At 40.5% G+C, this 23347-nt stretch overlaps 1 protein-coding gene across 1 annotated transcript; it reads left to right on the forward strand.

Annotated features, from left to right (window-relative positions):
- Positions 1-1079: 1079 nt before the first annotated feature.
- On the forward strand, positions 1080-15177 carry GPA33 (glycoprotein A33). The gene is made up of 8 exons (XM_026083431.1): positions 1080-1811; positions 4476-4565; positions 8805-8956; positions 9836-10046; positions 10610-10768; positions 13009-13122; positions 13633-13756; positions 14254-15177. The coding sequence occupies exons 2-8, from the start codon at positions 4517-4519 to the stop codon at positions 14333-14335; spliced, it is 891 nt and encodes a 296-aa protein (XP_025939216.1). The 5' UTR covers positions 1080-1811; positions 4476-4516; the 3' UTR covers positions 14336-15177.
- Positions 15178-23347: the final 8170 nt, after the last annotated feature.

A 23347-nucleotide genomic window follows, 5' to 3' on the forward strand; every position in this document is an offset into this window, starting at 1 on the left:
CATAGCCAGCAGGCAGACTGGCAGCTCTTCCTCACTGCTTGTTACAAGTTGTTGCTTTATGGGATCAAGATGACCGTTCAAGACGGAGGCAAGAACACTAGAAATCTTTGCTAATGAGCATATAGAACATACAATCTTAAAAGAAAATAACAAGATGTAATTGGTTTCATATCTGTCATTGGTGATCAATATACCCGTTCACAGATTCACCCAAACTGAACATGGCCAGGTGCTGTCCTCTTGGTGGGAGAGATGGGATCTTCATAGAAGTTTCTTCCTCTCTCTTCTTAAAGAGGAGTTACTATCTTTTCTAGTGTTAGTATTATGCTACCTATGCATTAATCCTCATTAGCTTTTATATGCGCACCTTATCAGATTATGTATTTTTGGCAGGACAATGAAGCCATCCTAGTTTTGTACAAAAGCTTTTGATGTCAACAGCAGTTTCATTTAAATGAACTAATAATACTCTCCAAAAATCAGCAAAAAGATTTCCCACAGCTGTAGCTATCAGCAAAAACAAGAGTTTAAGAGTTTACTTTGCACAAGAGGTGAGTAATGAGGGAGTCCACATGTGTCAGCCTATGCTAAGGCATAGGCCTGTGTGAGCCTAAGTAGGCCTATGGCAAGGCTTTGGCAGTGTTACAGGTACTTATGGCAGTGCTTTTAACTGTGATGTCCATGTCTATGAGTTTAGTGAATGTACGGTATGAGTTTTGCAGCTCATACTCGACAAGGAAAGAAAGTCAACACAAAAACAAACTTAAAATTAAAATCTCTTAAAATTGTCGGTGGAGTCAGTCTTTCTGTTTGGGCACCACCGATGAGAGGGCAGTTCTACAAACTTCCAAGGGATAAACTGTACATTTGTCTCCTGCATTTATCAAGAACTCCTGAGGCCCAGAACAAAGAACTGTCAGGAAGGAGTGATAGGATTTAAGTGCCTAAATATCCTTTCCACTCTAGGCCTAAATAACTAACACAAGCAATAAATAAAGTGCATCTAAACAATTGGCTTAACATCAGATTTATGTAATCATCAGGCTAGTGAAGCACATGCTGGGAAAACAGTCTTATTTAGCTAAGTCTCCAAAACAATAGGGCATTAACAATCTCAGCGCCAACTTATTTACTTATAATGCAACTGAATGACTGATAGAGGCAGGGAAAACTAGTCCCACAGTGAAGCTAGCACCCATATTTCAGCACTGACACCAATTAAGGCAGCCTTTCCAAGTTATAGACCATTAGGCAACAGTCAGTGTCTCTCAGTCCTCCCCAGCATAACGGAACAAGATACACTCCAATATAGTTGCAGATGACACACCTTATTACTTCTACAATTCAAATGACAAATTTATGTGAAAATAATGCATTTGTTTCAGGGTTAACAACAAACACATACCATCTTTTAGACAGTAAGGTTACTAAACTCAGAGCTTCTTCAGGTATTTGAGAAACAATTGTTACAGGCATTGTTTTCAGCTTAATTCTGCAAGTTATCTCTATTGTGTTTTCTTATTAGCCATTTGCTGAAGTTAAGAAAACAGACAAAAACCCAAATTACCCAAGTTATTACATGAGCAGTGGTATTAACAAGCCTGTTTTCCAATGGATGCATGTCCAGCAGTCCAGGCCCTCAAGCACAATAAACATTCCTCACGTGACCATCAGCTTTTGTCCCCGTGACTTCCCTCTATACCATAGTTCCCTGTTTGGCTGTACAAAAGATGAGACAGACCATGGTTAGTATGCATTGGTTGCTCAACCACAGATTCTTGGAACGGAAGAGGATGATTAATGCCTAAGAGGTACCGTTAATTTAGATTTCTCTCTTCTTCCAGACTCTGATTTTTATGAAACTGAAAGGAACTTCACATCTTTAAGATCGCTATCCATCTGCCAAGTTTAGTTGAAATCAAGCAAGTGGGTTTTGAAATTACTGGGGAGAAATGAGGGAACAGAAACTGTACAAATTATAGTGGAAATCTCATTTCTGTGAACAGGATAATGGCAAGCTTACCAAGTTGGTATGATATCTGTTAGGGACTGTAACCAACATCTTTCAGTGAATGTTCAAAGTTCTTATGTAGAGAACTGAGAACTAACAGACAAAGTATGGGCAGATAGTGTACATTGATGGGATTTCTGTCACTTCCTGTGTTCATCTGATTCAGATAAAATATTAAATGGGAACAAAATTGAAAGTGTGGAAGCTAGAGTAAAGATCCTACAAATGTCTCTTCTTGGAGGCTGTGGGATAAAGTCACAAAGACCTCATTATTGTCTTAGAGTGTCTCCATGCACCAGTACAGGCTGGGCACCAACCTGCTGGAAAATAGCTCTGTGGAGAAGGACCTGGGAGTCCTGGTGGACAGCAAGTTGACTATGAGCCAGCGATGTGCCCTTGTGGCCAAGAAGGCCAATGGTATCCTGGGCTGCATTAGGAAGAGCGTTGCCAGCAGGTGGAGGGAGGTGATCCTTTCCCTCTACGCAGCCCTCGTGAGGCCACACCCAGAGTGCTGGATCCAGTGCTGGGCTCAACGGTAGGAGAGAGATATGGAGCTACTGAAGTGAGTCCAGCAAAGGGCTGCTAAGATGATGAAGGGACTGGAGCATCTCTCATTAGAGAAGCATGAGAGAGCTGGGACTGTTTAGCCTGGAAAAGAGAAGGCTGAAAGGGGATCTTTTCGATGTAAGTATCTGAAGGGAAGGTGTAAAGAGGATGGGGTCAGACTCTTCTCAGTGGTGCCCAGTGACAGGATGAGAGGCAATGGGTGCAAACTGAAACACAGGAAACTCCGTCTGAATATAAGAAAAAGCTTTTTTTCCTATGAGAGTGACAGAGCACTGTAACAGGTTGCCCAGAGAGGTTGTGGAGTTTCCATCTTTGGATATTCAAAAGCCATCTGGACACAGTCCTGGGCAATGGGCTTTAGGTGACCCTGCTTGAGCAGGAGGGTTGGACTGGATGATCTCCAGAGGTCCCTTCCAACCTCCTCCATTCTGTGATTCTGTGTTTTTTCAATGGGCTGTCCTCATTGTCAAAGAATACAGTTTCTGTATTCTGATGTGCTTTAATTTGCTTTGTGCTAATGGTCAGTTTGAAGAGAACTGATGTTATTTATCAAGTACAGAAGTATAGACTGTCCTTACTATCAGAGGGATTTGATATTCAATCACTCACGAGTTGCATTACCTTGGAGGTGTGATGAAACCTAGCCTGGCTTTTGGCAGGCTTACGAGGCAAGTATGGGGTCAGCACAAGACCAAGATCCAGATCCACTTCACTGGGCCAAACACAGGTATCCACACTGTAGACACACACTTTTGAGGTAGCCTCCATTTAAAATCAATACAAAATTAATCAATATTATCAGTGCATTTTGAGTATGTTACATTTTTTCCGAAAATGATGCCTATAGACGTGAACCCCCTTTCTAAGATGCCTAAAATGATCACTCACGCCCTAAAAGTGCCTCTCTCTCTCTCAAATAACTAGAAATGATGCATAGGTGACTATCCCAGTGGAGACATCCCTTGCTGCCTATTGGTAGTGAAAAGTTCAAAAGACATGCTAGCCAGCTGCACTCAATTAAGTATAATGTCAGCTATTTGCCTGAGCTGCCATGAGTCCTCCTTTTATTCTTCAGTCAATTATATAGAAGTTATTTGTACTTTACAAGTTCCCATCCACTTTTCCAAGTGCATCCATATGGGAGCAGTGGCTGGACTTTCACTATACATGCCTCTATGGATATGTAGTTAGCATCCTACAGGCTGTTGATTGGTTTATCTAACAACCTTTTTCAAGGGAAAGGGAGAAAGTACCTTTGGTACATGCTCCTGCTGTACAAACCACACATTTAACAATCAAACAGTAGGCACGAGAGCTTTGAACACCCTGGGTGAGATTCATCTCACTTAAGATTTAGACACCCCATTAGGCCCCAAATTCTCATAAATTAGGTATTCTTGCAGGTATTTAACATAGATGGAATTAGGTACCTCAGTTCTTTAAAGCATGGACCTACGCAGCTATCATCTGCATTGTGAAACACTTCAATATCTGTGTAAGCCTAGCCCTAGGCTCCCTTAATAAATATTTGAGATGAATGAGGTTTATTTTCCCTTAGTTACATCATCACATACATGATTTCAATTGTTTTAATGTACACTCCCAGTCACTTTGCCCTTTGGATTACCTCTTCTCTTGCTTTACACACCTGTGCGTTAGGAGAAACTGGGAAATCTAGTTTAATTGGAGAAGGAAAGGTGAGTTCATAAGTCTCTCCCCTTAGGCAGAGAACAACAAGCAATTTCAAAGTCTACTGGTGATCTGGCTTGTCATTCTGGCCAGAGGGGGAGTGGCAGATGGGTGAAGAAGTACATTAAAGTAGATTGAGGAAGTGACCCTGAGATGCAACTGTGAAGTAGTCTTTTAGCTAAAGCCAATTACTTATCTAACTACCTAGAAATCATAAGGAAGAATACCTCCTGGTGAAACAGAAGAGARATGAGGAGGAGGAGAATGAAAGGACTTCAGTTGTTCATTTTCAGTGCAGGTGAGTACTAATTTGGTTATGTCCTCAAGGGTTAGGTAGAAGAAAAAAGCACTATCAAGTCAGAATATCCCAATGGAATTTGTGCATTTCTTTTTTTGTTTAGTAAAAGTTCCTGCATGTTTATGATCAGGCAGATGTGTTTATCATTTCCATACTGAATGTCCAGACTTACAGGCATCTCCTAAAGCCACAAGACAATTTCAGGAACAGGGAAAGAATGTTATTCTTCATGACACTGGAAAATGTTTTTAAAAAAAAAAGTTTTAATGGTGTCTATTAAACACAACCTTTGTGTCTGAAGAAGAAATTTCTACAACTGGAAGTGGAAAAGTCTTTGGAGTTTACTACTTTATACATAAATCTTCATGTAGCATATATCTTCATAAGTTTATATCCTACTGTTTATATGTACTCCTATATGACTTGTGATCTCTACATATTATGCATGGCAAGCAGATGCACACTAATCCCTACCAACACAACATATAAATCAGACAGCTTGCCCCTGGCCTTCATTACAGAATTCCCTCTCTGATCTGCCATTCTCATCCTGCCTTGCAGGGCGTACAATCTTGCTTCCACTGCTTTTTGACCTGTCTGTCATCTTCTCACACAAAAGTTCCTATACCTTCTAGACTTTAAACAAAGCTACTCATATGGAAATCGCTCATCTTTTTACAAAAGATCTTGAAAATGTCACCTTAACAGTAAGACCCATAAGAAGAAAATTCACAAAACAATGTAATTAGAAAAAACGAACATGCTCCCTATATAACAAACATGACTTGGGTCATGAATTGATGATCAGAATATAAACTGCGTAGCTCTGTTGGTATTCATTCTACTTTTTTGTTATTCTCACATTTGGTGCTATGTAAATTACAAATTTGTAAACTTTTCAGAGCATAGATCTATCTCTTTTGTGAAGCTTTTCCTTACTGTGTGGAAGGGCTCAAGTGATAATAATCCAATGTTAAAACACTGGCCTGTGAAAAATTTTTGAAGAAGGTACAGGAGGGTTCTGCACTGCATCTGAACGGAGAAGCTGCACAGCACACTGCAGTGCAGTGTTGGGATGCTAGAGTTATGTTGAACAAATTGTGTCAAGATCTCAGCACAGGCTGGCTTCTCCTGCTGAACAGCTTTTCACTGCAATTGTGTGAATAACTGATACTTTGTCCTTCTTGCTGAATGAAAAGTCCTGAAGAGTCATTTTGAATTAAAGTATTTCATTTTAATGCTAAATAATTTAATTTCACATTTAAGAGATTTTCCCTCTCCCACTTCTGAATTAAGCTACAGATATTTTCTGAAGTATTGAGAAATTAAAATCAAAGCACCTCCTTTTAAAAGTTCCTTTTAAAACAACACATTTCAACTTTTCCTGCTTTTCTCACTTGCCAAAACAACTAAGACAAAATAGTGTTAATAGTTTTCCTTGATCAGAATCTCAATTTTTTCAGTAAGCAAATACTCCTCTGTAATTTTTTCACTGTGTTTTGATACCATTTATTAGCATTTACTCAATAGGGGATGTGAAAGTAAACAAGTCATTATTTTCTTCTTCCTTGTACTAGTACAAAGGTATAAGTTGAGCAAAGGGAGAGAAATCCTTTCTCAATTTCTTTTAAAATGCTATATAAATACTAATCAGTAACAAAAACGGTAATTTTAAGTCTTAAATCTAGATGATGCCATCCCCCTACTAATATATAGGCTATTCAACTTCTCTCCTATTTTGAAATTCTTTTAGAATTAACCCTCCCCTCCCTTCAGCTGTACTTTGAATAGATTTTGTCATTTCAAAAAAAACACTCCAAACCCTGAAAAACAAACCTCAATTTTTAAGTATGCTACCTACAAGTAGCTGGCTGTTCTACTTGACAAAGCAAGATTTGTAATGATTAATGATAGTAAAAAAACGATATGCTACTGAATTGACCACCACCTTTGAAACACTTGGTGTCTTTGTGAAAAGTGTGGTGAGAAGAGGGAAGGAAAGAGATCAGGATGAGAAAATGATTTCCCCGAATCAAACAACACAGCTTTCATGAGAGCCAGAAGGAGAAATAATGGGGGGAAAATGGGAGGGCATCAGAAGCTGGCCTTTAGGATGAGAGCAACAGATGAATTAGCAACCTTGCTTATTATGGACTGTTCCTCTAGCACATGCAGTTTGGTTTAACAGTTTTGTGACTCCGCACTGAAGATATGTTTGAAAAAAAACAAAATCCCATTTACTATAGGATTTCAGTCATCCAGTTGGAAGAAGGAAAAATATATATAAGGGGAGGTCTTAGGGTTGGACAGTTTCTTCTCTCCCTCAGGGCTGAGTGAATGACTTGTCAATGAATGCTGGCTTGGTGGAACCAGTTTCTTAATGACAAAAGCATCACGAAATTGGTTTTGCTCCATCTCCTAGTATAGACTGTGGTGTTTTCCCCTAAATGCAGAAGAATGTCTCTATCCAATTGCAATAGGCAACAAGAAAGATTTTACAGGTGTCTCTTACACAGAGGAAATAACTAAAAATGCAGTCAGAAAGAACGCAGGGCTATGCAAACATGGCCCTTGCACTAGGTGTTCCAGAGCAGAGAACCTCCCACCTGGGAGTGGCTGCAATAAAATAATGCTAGAAATACTTTGACCTGCTGGCTTCCTTCTAATAGTTGTCAGCAGCTATGAATGAATTAATCCATGAGAGAACAGGAACCACTACTGCCATGTTACACATGAAGAAACTAATACACAAACTTACTAATTAACCATACAAGACCAGCACAAAACGCAATCTTTGCATTTGCTCTAAAAACGTCTCAAGCTGGTTCTAAAGACAGCTGTGGAGGAAAGGCATCCCTGCCAGGCAATAAGGAGGGAGGTGCAAAGGAGAGAAAGGTTTGACTGCTATCAATATTCCCACCAAACTCCTCTCAAGAGAGGTATATGTAGCAGTTCTATACATACAGGCTATTTCTAAGGAAAGGCTTGAAGAGCCATGTGCTATGGGAAACATCTGACATGTGCAAAGAACAGAGATGTGACTCTTAGGGCAGTGACAACAAAACCTTTTGGTCCTGACATTAATGTTATTTTTAAGGGATGCCTTCACTACCACTGCCTGCCCTTCCCACATCTGGGGAGAGCACACATCTCTGCCCTCCTCCATGTCCCTCCTTACTGGACCTTGTGATGGGAGAGCCTCTGTGATGGGAGTGCCTCACACAGTGATGCGAGTGTGCAACCTCTCTGTGATGGGAGTGCCTCTGTGTAGCATTCCCTTTTCTTCCTCCCCACACTCTGTCTGACTGGTTGCAGACTTAGATTTCTCAAACGATTCAGCCTGGTGCCATAGAAAAAATACACACAAACTGTAAGGAGAAAGCAGGTGCTTTTAAATGTAGGCTCCCACAGGCACAAAGGTCACCTAGGGCTGGGCAGAGCTAAACCTCCAACAACGAAAACTTGCCACGACATGTAGAGCATTACTCTGGAGTAAAGCTCAGCATGACGAGTTAACCGTAAGGTCAAATGCAATACAGCATACAGGAAACATCCACGCTGGTGTTTTCTGCAACTCTCAGCTATTCCCACGTTCCACAGGTAGAAGCTACAATACCCAAAGAAAGGTGACTATTAGCCTATTTATTTCTTAAAGCAAATGACTATTGTCTCCCTTGTTTCTTTACAAATTCTCTTTGCTTTTCTAGGTTCTTCCCTGCCCAGGGTATCATATGAACCCATTTTGATTCCTGAGCACAAAATGTCAATTCTTTACGGATTTGGTTTGCTGCAAGTTACTTGATGGAGAGTTTCCTTGATCCCAGAAATTCGATAGTATCAATTTCTTACTGTAGCCTGAATCCCTAAGACTGTTGCTACACTTGTATTACCTGTTTATCTGCCTCTCTCTATACATTTTGAACCTGTCAGACAATGTCAGTCACACTGAAGGAGGGGTCAAAAATTACATCCTTACAAATTCCATGGAAATTTATGTCTAGGTAAAGAAGAGGGGACTAACTGAGTGTGGAAAGGAAAGCAGAGTTTAGCTATCAGCCACCTTGTGCAGCAACTGCCCATAGCCAATCAGCCAAAGCACATGTTGCCTCCTGCTCAGCGGGGAATGCCATGGACAACAGAGGGCATGTGGGGTTACTGTGGTGTGTAAGAAAGCCAAAGGGACCAAACATGTACAGATTTCACTAATTTTGCCGACTGAAGTATTTATTCTCTTCCTAGTTCTGGTAACTGTTCATGCCCTCACTGTGGAAACACCTGTCAAGAAAGTAGAGGTGGCACGAGGGAAAAATGCTACTCTCCCCTGTAATTTTAATACTGAGGCTTCCATCGGCGCAGGGGACTTCACTATCTGGAGGAAAATCAACAGTGCGGTAAATCAAGATTCATATAGAATCATATGATAGGACATCCAAAATAGGGGTGGGAGAAGAGATGGAAGCAGGACTACAGGAATGTGTGTTGGAAGACAGGATTCCTGCAAGACTTTCTTTAATCTCAGAGCTATGCAATTAGAAACTCTGATTCTGGATTCAATTTATCACAATTTCATTGCACGATTGTAAGCAAGTCTCCACCCTTTTCTTTCACTTCAGTCTTGCAACTGGCTACTGAGAATACATCATTATATGTCCTGTGGGTTTACATCTATTAACGTATGTGAAATACTCAGATATGCTATAAAAAGCTACATATATATCGCTTAAGATACTATATAAAACATTTTAAGTTGATGAAAATAGTACAGGGAGAGATTCTTGAGAGCTCCCACCCTCATAGGCAGTATTTGAAGATAAAGAGACCTCTGAAGTTCTCTTTGACTTCTTGGGATTTAGTGAGAGCTGAAGCACCCTTTGGAGATCTTGCAGTAACTGCCAAGGGTTTTTTCTCTGAAGATCCTTACTGGAGGAATGCAAGAGAATATGTATGGTCATAGGGGAATTTGACTGACATATGTATCTCAGACAAGTCTTACGGTGTTCTGTCTTGGAGAGGACAAGTGAAGAAGCCTCAGCAAAAGAAATCAGTTGCCCCTGACTTCAGATAAGGTGAGAGATAAAGGGAATTCTAGACAGACATTCAGACATGGAGACTTTTGAGCTTTTATGATTCCTTGGGCTCTTTGGCAAACTGGGGCAGGTTTAAGGCCCTCTTTTCCAGATTGTTCTCAAGTGTGGGCTAATCCATGGAGTTAGGCAGTAGATTCACACACAAGAAACTAAGATTGATTAGCTTCCCTCCCTCTCTGATAGGATGATGCTGTCATTAGGTATTTTGATGGACTTGTACAGTATGGCAAGGGCTATGAGAATCGTATACAGTTCACTGGTGATGTTAACAAAGGGGACATCAGCATCACCATCAATGCAGCAATCATGGAAGACAATGGCACATTCACATGCAGTGTTCGTCTCAGGAATGACCCTCCCAGGCAGACTGCATTGATGGATCTTTTAGTCCTTGGTAAGCATGATGGAGACAACCCCAGATCCCTTAGATAACCCACTGTGCATCCTTTAATGTCCTTACTGTTCTAGACCACAGATTTTCTTAAAAAAAAAAAAAAAAATCTGTTCCCAGTAAGTCACTATCCACAATTCCATTTTCTGTCTTTTCCTACTACTATATAAGGCTGAGAGCACCCAACTCCCTTAGATATCTGACTGTAGGAAAGAATGGCCCTTAGAGTTGTAAAGTTCAGTTTCATAATAACTCCAGCCCCATTTCTGGGCYTTCCTCATTCCCCCTGTAGCTTGTCATAGTCTATCAAAGGACGAGTTACCCAACACTATCAGAGATATCCCATAAAGTACCTTACTTGTTAGTCAAAAAGGAATCGTATCAAGAAGGGAGAAACAAATCAGCAGTAGAGACAAAAGTTCATCGCAGTTCTTTTGAGAAGACGGTGGTAGGTGCAAGGCCAGCTTCTGTTTAGCATGGAAAAAAAACCCACAGATGTAGAAGATGGGTTGAAATAAAAGACTACACCTGGTTAATAAAATTCCCTCCTATTTTTCTTCCTTCAGTTGCACCATCCAAGCCAGAATGCAAGATTGTGGGGACAGCAGAATATGGGCAGACAATCAATCTGACCTGCATTTCTCATGAGGGCTCCCCAAAACCCACGTATGCCTGGCAAAGCTACGATGTACAAAACCAACTCCGTTCACTACAAACACCAGAAGGTATGAGAAGTGCAAAGACACTAAGCCTTTGAGCTCTCTACAGATCAAGATTAGAAAGACTTTGAATTGCAAATTCAAAAAGACACACAAACTTCCTTCTAGGAAGTACTCTGACCAGGATTTTAGAAAGGTGTCTTTTTGACACAAAACACACTCATGAGTAACTCCGCAAGGGGAAAAAGGAGTGTTACCTGAAGTAACAATGGTGATTAAGATTTTCATTTCAGCTCTCACCTAGACAGAAAGTTGGCTTACTCTAGAAGCAGACAGAAATAATTACTTCTCAATTGCTAGGGATAAGTGTGGGATAAGTTTTCTAGCAGGTTTGTCTTTATAGCCCAGCTCGCTTGACAAGGTCTAGATCATTTTTGGGGGTGAAGGCAAGCAAAAGCTGGCTCTGGAAGCTACTTGCCTTCTAGAGATGACTATACACCTAGAGGAAGGTGATATGAGAAACAGTTACATCATTCTTGCTTTGAGAATGAAGAGGCCTCCAGTTCTTCAGAACCACCACACAAGCATATGGCCCTAGTATTTTATCTGCTTTTATTTTAAGTCAGAATCTGGACAAAACAAACTGGATTTCCATGACAGGACCTTTTGTAGCACTATTCATGCAGAAATGAGGGTGTAATAGTCTTTGAAGTGCAGCACTGACACATGACTCAGATTTATTGCTTTAAACAAATCTATTTCTTCCTGGTATGCTCAACTCCAGCAGGACTGAGGATGTATTTGAACCTGTCTCTTTTGGTTTGAGTTACTGTAGCATTGCTATGTAAGTAAAATAAATATGATCAGACTCTATAGGATATTCAACTCGCTAGCTGACTCTTATATAAATTATGCAAAAGAGGAAGTGTAAGTAGAAACACAAACCTTATTCACTTGACTGGCCACTAAGTGGTGCCAATGCATCAGACACAGCCCTGAACACACTGTGATTTGTCTTCCTAAAGCAACAGATGACTGCTTCTGCCTTCATTCTGTTCCTCCCTGGGGCAGAAGTTTGTTCTGATTCATTTCCATTCACTTCCATTTTCATCAGGGCAATTGTCCAGTAAGTGTGGAGACTGCCTCCTTCTTCCCTCCCTCCCTGATGGTTAAAGGCACTAGTGTCACTACAAGCAATATGTTTCTTGTTATTTGTGCTAAGCAAGTCTCAGTGCTACAGAGTGTAAAGAATTCCCTTCAGATCCATTCCAATATTGATAGTATCTGACCCACATTCTTCCCATTTGACTCACCAGTCAATTAGTTTTGATTTAATTTACAAGGTTTTGCAATCCAGTAATGGATTGCAGTTATGAGAACTGTAAACATCACATTGGAAAAAAAGTGGAGTATGCAGGAACAGTAAGTAGAGACTTTAAAAAAAAAATCAAGAATGCAGAGTCTTATTATTTGGTTTGCATGCTCTTTTACTATCTGTCGCTAGACGGCAGCAAAGAACTAAACGGAATCCCAGTGCCATGAGCGAGCTGGAAAGAAATGAGATCACACAGGGAAAATAAAACAGGAAAGTCATTGAGAAATATTCAGAACCTTGCACACTTAGACCAGGAATCTGGACCTATATCAGTAGGTCACAAGAAAAAACATTGACTACACACACAAATGTCAGCTGGAGATGCAACAAGCAAAAACTCACTGTTCTGTTTTGACAGACAAAGAGCTAAGCTTTAGTATATAGCTCTGAGCTCTGTCAAGTTGGATAGAAAATGTCTAGTGTCATAGCATTCCCTAGTCACTGCATTTCTTTTCCTTAGTCTTTTTCACAGCCTCAGTGGCCTCTCTCAGGCTAGAAGACTACTTCCCCCACTAGTAAATAATTAAGATCTTAAATCCTAAGAGCGAGAGGATTGAAGAACTTCTTGCCATATTACAAGTTAATTCATTCATGCTGTCTTTGCTGCCATTTATCCACTGCAAACAAGCTTTTACTAAGGTTGCATATTTCTTTCCCCTGCCCCCAACTACAATTTTCTTTCTAAAAGGAATGTTCAAATGCCCCATATTCCCTGTAATCAGAACAGCACGTTTCCATTTATCCTCCCACAAATCGTAGTAAAACCTGGAGACTAGCATGGAAGCTTTCAAGCAGGGCAGAACAATCCATCAGCTTTAATAACTTCTCATCACTCCCACTAGCCTGGGCTAGAATTGAAAAGTCTCTGTCCCCATTTCCTTCCCTGCTCTAATTCTCTTCTCTTCCTCACTGGGTTTGTGTTTTGCAACAGGAGAACAGTTAACTCTAAAGAACGTCTCAGCAGATACCTCTGGCTTTTACATCTGCACTTCAAGCAACAGAGTAGGAAAGGAATCCTGCAACATCACAGTCAGCGTTGTGCCACGTAAGAGACCATGTTGCTTACCAGAAGAGTAGTACCAGAGGATGCAACTTGTCTAAGCGCAAAGGCATGAACGGAGACAAGGCAGACTGAAGGATAACATCCTGCTTTTTGTCAAAAAAGTAGCACAGTTTTTTTATCTTTAAAAGAAATTCTCTGCCTCAAGTGCTCATAGAGCTGTCCACAGAGTTAGTTCACAGTCAGACAAAAGATGTGTATAACAAGAGACAGGCCTGAGCACCCAAAGTCTGAATCTCAACTTGAATAACAGGAGTTGTTCAGATCCAGGGGCTCTTCCTTGTCTCTGTCTAAGCAATTGCTCCTACAGACATATCAGCAACCCAGTACAGAATTAGTTTCAATTGCTGCAGTCCCATAAATGTGGTTTCCACTCAGTCTGGATCTGGTAGTGGGATCTGACATCCGGTAGTGGGATTTTAAGTGCAGTGGTTGTGCTGATCACATTTGTTATCTTTCTGTTGCAAAGAGGTCATTTTTGTTATTCCTTTATAGCATCCATGAACATTGCCCTTTATGCTGGCATCATTGGTGGTGGTGTTGCCGCAATTATAGTTATTGGTATTTTAGCCTATTGCTGCTGCTGTCGGGAACACAAGAACAAGGACTATGAGATGACGTAAGTACCTTTCTCTAAAGAGTGAATGGAACACGTGAAGGGTTCACTTTCTCCCTTTGGCATCAACATATGAAGTAGAAAGCTCAGGTAAAAGAAAAATCACCAAGAAAAGTGTGCACTGCTTTCTCCTTTCAGTTTCTACCATAGTGACTTCCACCTCTTCTCACAGAATATGCCCAGTATCCCCAGATGCCTTTGTGATCTCTGAGGTAGAACATGAACATTCAAGCCTTGGAACTGAACTAGTAAGCCAAAGTCAGTCAAGCAAGAAGAATAGGCTGAGCAAAGATACACCAGTCATTCTTTCTCTACACATACGCTACAGAAAAAAGTAGCTCACACCTCTCGCACCACTAAAAAGACTTAATTTATGGAGTTCAGTTTGATAAACTTCCAGGTGGACTTAGAGCAGTCTGAATCCATTCTAATGCAAAATCTCTTCAGAAAAATTGTTAACTGGTTTTAATTAATATCTCTAATCCTGAACAATGTTTTAGGGAGAGAGAAGATAGAAATGAACCCTCCCAGGAGAAGCCTATGAGGAGTCAGAGAGCAGACAATGATTTTGAAGATGAATGAAGAAAGAAGCAGGAGGCCAATGCCATCCTCAGGATTTGCTGAGGCACAGACATCATAGTAGAAAAGAAATCAAATTCCTCTCTCTTGACGCAAGAAGGTTTTTTTCTTTTTCTTTTTTAAGAATAAACAAGTCAAAGCTAATGGCTCTGACTTCAAGTTCCTGGGAGAGAATATCCTTGTCTCCCTGGAAAAAAAGTGCTTAATATGCAGTAGGGACTAATATATAACCTCACAGTAGAAAAATGCATATGAAGCACTGCTTCACCCACTCACCCCAAAATAACCAGTCTTCGAGACTTCCCACTTTCTGTAAAAGAAGCTCATCAGGTTTATTTGGAGAACAGAGTTACTGCTGTATCCCTAGATCCACAGAAGSTTTCAAGATCACTAACTGCATGTCATTGAGAAGGAGTGGTCTTGCTTATGGCATTATGCAAATATCACAGCTTGCAGTTCTAGCACAGTGACATTGTGCAGTATAGAAATGATTTTATGCAAGACTGAAGCAAGCTGATTTTTAAGGACATTTTGTTAAACATGTTCTTTGTATATATTATACATGTACATGTAAATAAAAATATGGAAAAAAATCACAGCTGACCAATGAAAGCCTCCTGTTTGGAATAACAAAGCATACTAATGAAATGGATAAGGTAACAGAATTAAACATTTGAGTTTCAAGAAGTTAGACTGAACCATAATTGGCAGCTAGAAAGATCTAGAAACAATCTGGTAGCCTGCATAATGTCGGATTGTTGAACTTCTGAATTCCATCTCAGAGAGCTCCTAAATGCTAATTTTCATTACATTAATCTTTCCTCCTGATGCTGTATGGGCAAGTAATAAATAGTCCATCTTCTTCTGAAAAATGACAGTGTGAGAGCATGCACATGGCAGGTACATCTTTAACAGAAAGCCAAAAAAAAGCTGCTGCTTATAAGGCAATGGAAGGAAAGGGGAAATTAAGAAAAAGCACATTTCTAATCAAAATTATAAGACTTTATTTAATCAGAAAGCAAGAGCTATAACAGGGCGGGTGCTAAACTGAAAGGAATTTACATCACTAATATCTGATCTTTCCAAGAGAATGGACTGTCCTTGATTGTCCAAAAGACCGTCAATTATTAAAGCTAATTTTATTATTTTTATTATTTAAGCTAATTAAAAGCTGTTTTTTAAAAAGACATGTCCAATAAATGACTTACACTAAAACATTCATCCTTTCAAAACTTTCTATTGCATCTTTGACTTCAGGAGACTTTTGGAAACTTACTGCAATACTCCCCACATACCCTTCACCCCCAAGTAGTTACTTTTAATCTGTAATAAAATAAATTTACAGAAGAACCAGCAATCTTCCTACACATGGGCAGCATTTTCTAGATTTTGAACTATGCAAATCAGGCTACCAGAATAACAACTTTCTACTTGCCTTTGTTTTACGTGATGTTTTAAATATAATTATTCATGGGTACTAATCATACCTGCAAAGACCAACTATCATAGTTCTTTCCAAAGTACATACAAAACCAAATCTCTCTGGCAATGAAGAACTTGAAGTGCAACTCAGGAAGACATTCTGAGGACCCTTCCTATACTTAGTTTAGATACATGACAGCCTTCATTGCACAGATGGATTAAAAAAAATTTTTTTTGCATACAGAAGCTGAAGGCAGATAAAAGCAGGAGGTACATACCTCAGAAATAGAAGAATAAATATAACACATTGATATGTACTTTATTTTCATTTGGACAAGAAAGTAGAGTATGAATCATCTAATGAGCATTCTAACAGGTTTTCACTGTGAAACAAAAGCTATTTCTTTTATAAATGTTACAGACCTTAGTCAGCACTCCATGTTCCCTCAGAAACACCTATATCCTCGGGCTGAAGAGGGCTTTTCTGCTGAGGGATAATAGCATAGATTCTCATCAAGGATCTTAGCTGGAAAGACCAGCAAAAGGACATGACAATTATCACTAGCATTTGTGGCCAGAAACTGGGTCTGGCTTCTAAAACATTTTAACACCGTGTTACCTGTCCCACACTTTTCACTCTTAGGATTTGCGGATCTTAATTGCTACTTGTTGGCTGAAGTCTTCAAGTAACTGGGCATGTGACATTTGCACATCGGTCATTTTAAACATAAAAGAAATACATGTTAATCTGCATTGAGTTATTTAGACAGAGCAGCCACAAAATACAGCTCTCAAGAAGAGATTATAAAAAGAGCCAACAATATTAATTCAATGCGCTCTAAGTATGTTCTATAAAAACTAGCAGGAAAAAAAACGTGGGAATCAAACATCACTGTTATCAAAGGAGAACTGCTTAGATTCCGCTACACTAATCTCAGTTCTACACTGGCAAATAAACTAAGTGATAGTACACAGAAGGCCAAGATATTTCATTGCATCTCGTAACAAAAATATGTAAGACTAACATTTTGGAAGTTGTGTATTTACCAGAATACTACATGCRTTTTGTTCAACCGATTTGTTAAATTCAGTCAGCCAGAAATACACATATTCAAATTCCTAGCTTTCTCCAAGGTTGTTCTGCGACTGAACACTCCTATTCTTAATAACTTGTAAGTCTTTTGATCACCTAAGTAGGGATAGCTCCAAGAGCCTCAAGTATAACCAGAACTTTAAACAAAACTAAAGAAGCACTAACACATTTGGGAGGAAGAGGGAGGAAAAGGATAAGAAAGCTATCAATATTTAATTAATTTCCAAGACAGAAGTCTTTATCTATACCCAACTTCAATGCTCACTTCCAACAGAGGGACGGAAGTAAACAAAAAAGACTGACCAGGCCAAAGAGCCTATTTTTCTACTTGACGCTCTACACAGCCTTTAGTAATTTACTCTTTAGTTATGTTCGACTTTCACATGGAAGAATATGCACATATATGCTTTATCTGTGCATGAACAGGAAGAACCAGAAGACAACAATTCAAGCTGACACCAAGCCATTTTCCCATCTGCTGGACTGCTGAGATCTGTTACCCCAAGTGGGAAGAACAGCCACAGCAAAACTTTGATGCTTCATTACATAGTAAGACTTCTTTTGGCAAGCATACTAACAGAATTTTTACATGTTACATTCTTCCTTCTGACCCTACCTCAGCGGCCATTTCACATGTAATGTGAAGGATAGCAAAGTCCCGTGCATCAGTCTATCAATCCAGAGAAAAGTAGGTAGGGCAGAAAAACTTGAATGTGATTTGGAAATCAGATGCCCCTACACTGCCCAAAGTGATTTTACAAGCTGGGACCTTACCACATTTCTCTCTTGTGTTTAAAGGGGAAGAATGTCTTTTCAGTAAACTGCTATTGCTTAAGACAACTGCTCCTTCACTGCTCAGCTTTAATGTTTTTTATTCACTTAAGAATTTTTACTTGCTTATTACACTCTGAAGACAATATACTATATGGTTTACTAGGAAAAAGTGTTCATTATTTGTAGTATCAGTCACTAAGCTTTTAAGATTTATCCCTATCTAGGCACCTTTCATCCAAGGAAGTCAAAGGTCTTCCAAATATGGCAATCAAATTTGCTATCATTTATGGGTGGCAGTCATGGGACAGATGTTAAATGACCTGACTGGAGTCACAGATCACCACAATGCAGCAGAAAGATGCAGATGACAAGGAGTCAAGATTCCCACTCCTCTGATACACCCTGCCAGGCAAATATTCTCATCAACATCCTTGTTCCTATTTCCATTTTGTCTTCCAAACACCCAAATTTTTTTTGCTGGTTCCCATCCTAGCTTTGTACTTTCTTTTCAGCAGAGCTGGTCTCCAGCCAGTCCCCAGCCTGTACTGTTGCAAAGGGTTTTTCCTTCCCCGGTTTGCTGAATTTCCTAAGGTTCCTGTTAGCCCATTCCTCCACCCTGCTTAGGTCCCTCTGCATGCCAGCTCTGCCCTCAAGTGTATCAGCTGGTCTCCCCAACGTGGTGTCTTCCGCAAACTGGGTAAGAGTGCACTCCATCACTTCCTCCAGGTCACTGGTAAAGATGTTAAACAGGCCACAGAATAGACACTCCTGCAGTACCCCACTTGTCTCCGGCCTCCAGGTAGAGTACCATCTAGTAATCACCATCTTTGGAGACCAGCCACCCAACCAGCTTTTTATCTATCCAGTCATCAACCCATCTAGACTGTAATGTCCCAACTTGGATACAAGAATACTGTAAGAGACTGTATTGAAAGCCTTGCTAAAAATCAAGGTAAACAATACCTACTCTCTTTCTTTGTCCACAGATTTATCACACTCAGGCTGGTCAGGCCCAATTTACCCTTAGCAAATTCATGCTGACTGTTCCCAGTCACCTTTTGCCTTCATGTACCCAAAAACCTGTTCTATGAGGACTCACTCCATGACTTCCCTAAAGACTGAAGTGGGGCTGATGGGTCTACAGCTTCCTAGATTGTCTTTTTGGCCTTTTTGGAAGATGGGTGCACTATCTGCCTTCTTCCCATCATCATGGACTTTCCCTGCTCTCCATAACCTTTCAAAGATGAGAAAGAACACCCTTGTAAAGACATCAGCCAGTTTTCTCAGCACTCTCAGATGCAGCCCATCTGGTACTATGGGCTTGTATGGATCAAGTTCTCCCRACTAAACCCTGATTTGATCCTCATCCACTGCTGTTTCTCTACTACCATTCTCATCCCTAAACCTTTCCTTTAAATCACAGAAGTCTGGGAGACTTCCTAGTGAAGAACAAGACAAAGAAGGCACTGAGCACCTCAGCCTTATCTGTGTCCACTGTTACTAAATCACCCACCCCGTTCAGCAATGGCACCATTTTTTCCTTGTTCAGTCTTTTGCTACTAATATAGCTGTAGAAGCTCTTCTCAGTGACCTTGACATCCCTTGCATCAATTCTAGGTGAGCTTTGGCTTTCCAAACACCATCCCAACATTTCTGCATTCCTCCTGTGCAGCCCATGTTTGCTTCTACCTCTTGTGTACTACTTTTTTGCACTACAGTACAGTGGTAAGTTCCCTGTACAGCCAAGACAGCCCCCTGATACATCTACCTGTATTCTTGGACTGTTCTTGGGTCTGGAAGAAGTTGTCCTTAATGACCTGCCAGACTTCCTGAGCTCCTTTATCCTTCAGAGCTGCCTCCCATGGGATCCCACCAACCAATTTCCTGCATAATCCGAGGTCTGCTCTCACCGTCTTCCTCGCTCTCCTCGGGATCTTCATCTCCAGCATTTCACATTTACTAAGGCCAAGGCTGTTGCTGCTTATCACAAGATTCATGGTGGAGCACAATTCAGAACTGATCAGAGACACAAGAGTTAATTATTTCAAAATTCTTGTTGCTAGAGTAACAGCACTACTTTTCTAATTATTTGTATCATCTGTTTCAGGAAAGACACTGACACGGTCTTCTGTCTAAAGTTCGCAGTATCATGAGCAAACTGTCAAGATTAATTCTGGGTGCACTGGGACTAGTAATAAATTCATTACAGTCCTACATAAGGGAATTTGGAACTTCTTACTCCTGCCTGTCACCTGTTTAGTGGGGGGGGGGGAGATTATTTGAAAATGGTAATTACAGAAGCTTGTGGGAGCTTCTAAGACAGAACCAAGGAAAAGTGAGGGAAAAGAGATAATACAGGGTTAGACTAATAATAATATTTGACAATTTCTTCATTTTACTGACTCACTACAACAAAAATTAATTGGCAGTTCATTCTAGGGTGGAGGTAAGGGTCTGATAATCCTGCAGAAGACACCAAGAGGGCAGAAACTAGATAATAAATTTGTTATTCCCCTACCCCACTACAGCACACTTACTCTGCCACACAGGAAGATGTTGTTAAAGCCTTTACAGTCAGCTGCATATATTTCYATCAATCAGAAATTAAGAACTTCATTTCACACACATACTTGAGCCACTTAACTTTTGGGGAAAGTTTGTAATTTTTGATAGGGGAAAGGATTAGCACTTTTTTAGTCAACTAGCAGTTCAAAACCACAGTCCCTCTATAGGAATTATGAGGGTTTTTTAAAGGTATCAGGAACAGAAAATTACAGCCACTTTCCAAGGAAAATCAGACAGGTCTTCCTTGAATACAGTGTACTCATTCCCATAACAAAAATTTTTATTCAGAAGAATGACCTTCAGCAGAACTCCATCTGCCTGTGATGGCTTAAGACCCAGAGTCCTGGAAATAGAAGTAAGCTTTAATTTGGGTATGAGTCAGTATGGACCTCACTGTAGGTGGCAGACAAGGAATGTGCCCAATGGAATGAGTATCAACTGTGCCATTTGAAGAAGGATTATAGTACTGCTTACTCCAGTTTGACATCTGTCCTAGCAGCAAAATCCAGTAATTAGTATTTGACATGCCTCTCCACCCAACCCCCCCCCAACAAGTTCCTGTCCTCCTTCTACCTTCAAGATTTTGAAAACTGACATATTGTTAAAGATGTAATGCATTGATTAATCATACTTTAGACAGAGCAAACTCTCCCTTTGATAACATAACCAGCTATACTGTAGATCCTGAAACTGGCATAAGTCTTGAACCTACAGGCCTCCAGAGTAAAGACAACATTAGGTTTCCTTTCCCACACATCTGTGTGACTGACACTGTCTCCCATAACATCCTCATATGCAAACTGATGAAGTATGGGCTAGATGAGCAGACAGTGAGGTGGACTCAAAACTGGCTGAATGGCTGAGCTCAAAGGGTTGTGATCAGCGACACAAAGTCTGGCTGGAGGCCAGGCACCAGCAGCATACCCCAGGGGTTGAAACTGGGTACAATATTGTACAACATTTTCATTAGTGACCCAGACAATGGGATAGAGTGCACCCTCAGCAAGTTTGCTGATGATACAGAACTGGGAGAAGTGGCTGATGCATCTGAGGACTGTGCCACCATTCAGAGGGACCCTGACAGGCTGGAGAGCTGGGCAGAGAGGAACCTCATGAAGTTCAACAAAGGCAAGTGCAGGGTCCTGCACCTGGGAAGAATAACTTCATGCATCAGTACAGGCTGGGCGCCAACCTGCTAGAAAATAGCTCTGTGGAGAAGGACCCAAGAGTCCTGGTGGACAGCAAGTTGACCATGAGCCTGCAATGTGCCCTTGTGGCCAAGAAGGCCAATGGTATCCTGGGCTGCATTAGGAGGAGTGTGGCCAGCAGGTCAAGGGAGGTGATCCTTCCCTCAGCCCTGATGAGGCCACACCAGGAGTGCTGGGTCCAGTGCYGGGCTCCACAGTACAAGAGAGACACGGACATTCTGGGGCAAGTCCAGCAAAGGGCTGCTAAAAGGATTAAGGGACAGGAGCACCTGACACATGAAAGGCTGAGAGAGGCTGAGAGTACTGGGATTGTTTAGCCTGGAAAAGAGAAGTCTCAGAGGGATCATATCAATGTGTATAAATACCTGATAGGAAGCTGTAAAGAAGATGGAGCCAGACTCTTCTCTGTGATATACAGTAAACAGACAAGAGGCAATGGGCAAAATTAAAATACAAGAAAATCTATATAAACATAAGAAGAAACTTTTTTTCCTATTAGGATGACGGAGCTCTGGAACAGCTTGCCTAGAGAGGTTGTGGAGTCTCCATCTTTGGAAATATTCAAAACCCAACAAAGCAGTATCCTGAGCAACCTGCTCTAGTTGACCTAGCTTTGAGAAGGAGGATTGGAGCAGATAATTTCCAGAGCTCCCTTCCAACCTCATATATTCTGTGGAAACTGTAGGACACACTGAATTTTCCTTGGAGAAGTGCTTCTGAGAGGCCATCTTACCTAAGATGCAAATGAAGCCTCCACAGATGCTCCTATGCAAAATGATTCTGACAGCATGTGCCTGCAGTAAAAGCATGTACAGAGGAGGATCCCCAATGATTTTCATTAAGCAACCTTAGTAACTACTAGTTGGATGTCTATATACTTCATGTAGATCAAGTTTACGGTCTTGACATAATCACTAAATATATTCACACACAACTGCCACCTTTAGTATTTGTTATCTGAGAAGTCTGCTAACAAGTGGTCACCAACAGTGACAAGTTTCACTCCTAGAGCAAATGCTTTTTAGATAACATCAAGCTCTATTAGAAGAAGAAGCTTGCACTATCATAATTTGTTTCTTGTTGCCTGTACCATTGGATTTCACGATTTTCAATACTGTATAGATCCTTTCAGTCTTTGTTTCTAAACTACTTATGCTACACATGCCTAGCCATGTAATGGCATCTGTGCATGAGATTATAAGCATAGCAGCACCCTTCAACTTAAAGCATAAACCCCCTATTTTCTTAGACAGGTAGACATTTACAGAAACTTTACACACTTCCAAATTCTAAAGTTTTTTGCAAGTAGTTACACTAAGATTGTCTCACTATCTTTTGAGTGTTCCAGAACAAAAGTTCCAAATCAAACTCATGAGATCAAAACCAGATACTACTGTATTATATTAAGAATATGTAAGAGAACATTTCTGTTAAGTCAGAATGCAAGGTATGGATAAATTTTCTTAGCTGGAGAGAAAGTGGCCAATAGGAACAACTTCTGCATACCTGGTTTCTAAAGCTTATTGAAAGGAGTAGGCGGAAAAGTCAGAAATGCATCTGAGTAATACCCAGATTAATAGTTTCTCCTACATAGGAGCAGTAACTTCTGCTTACTGCACATGAACAAGTTCCCCCTCCCTGCCACCAATATCAGTTATATACTCTTTGAATAGAATCCAAAAGAAGACGCACGTGATTACAAGTTAATCATGCTAATGTCACAGACTAGATTAGCAAAGTTCTGTCATCATATTGCATTGTATTTTCATGACCCTTAGAAAACCGTTCACTTAGCCAAAACATCCATCCTAGAAAGTAGTAACACACAATTCAACAGTCTGTCTGGTTGCTTGTACAACAACAAACTTGTAACTTTGTAATGCGTGTGCAAAACCGGGATGACTTTTACCCATTAATGTCACTGGACTGTGCAACCCACAATAATATGAGGGC

This window comes from Apteryx rowi, unplaced genomic scaffold, assembly GCF_003343035.1.
Source record: "Apteryx rowi isolate R43461 unplaced genomic scaffold, aptRow1 scaffold_60, whole genome shotgun sequence".
Classification (NCBI taxonomy): domain Eukaryota; kingdom Metazoa; phylum Chordata; class Aves; order Apterygiformes; family Apterygidae; genus Apteryx; species Apteryx rowi.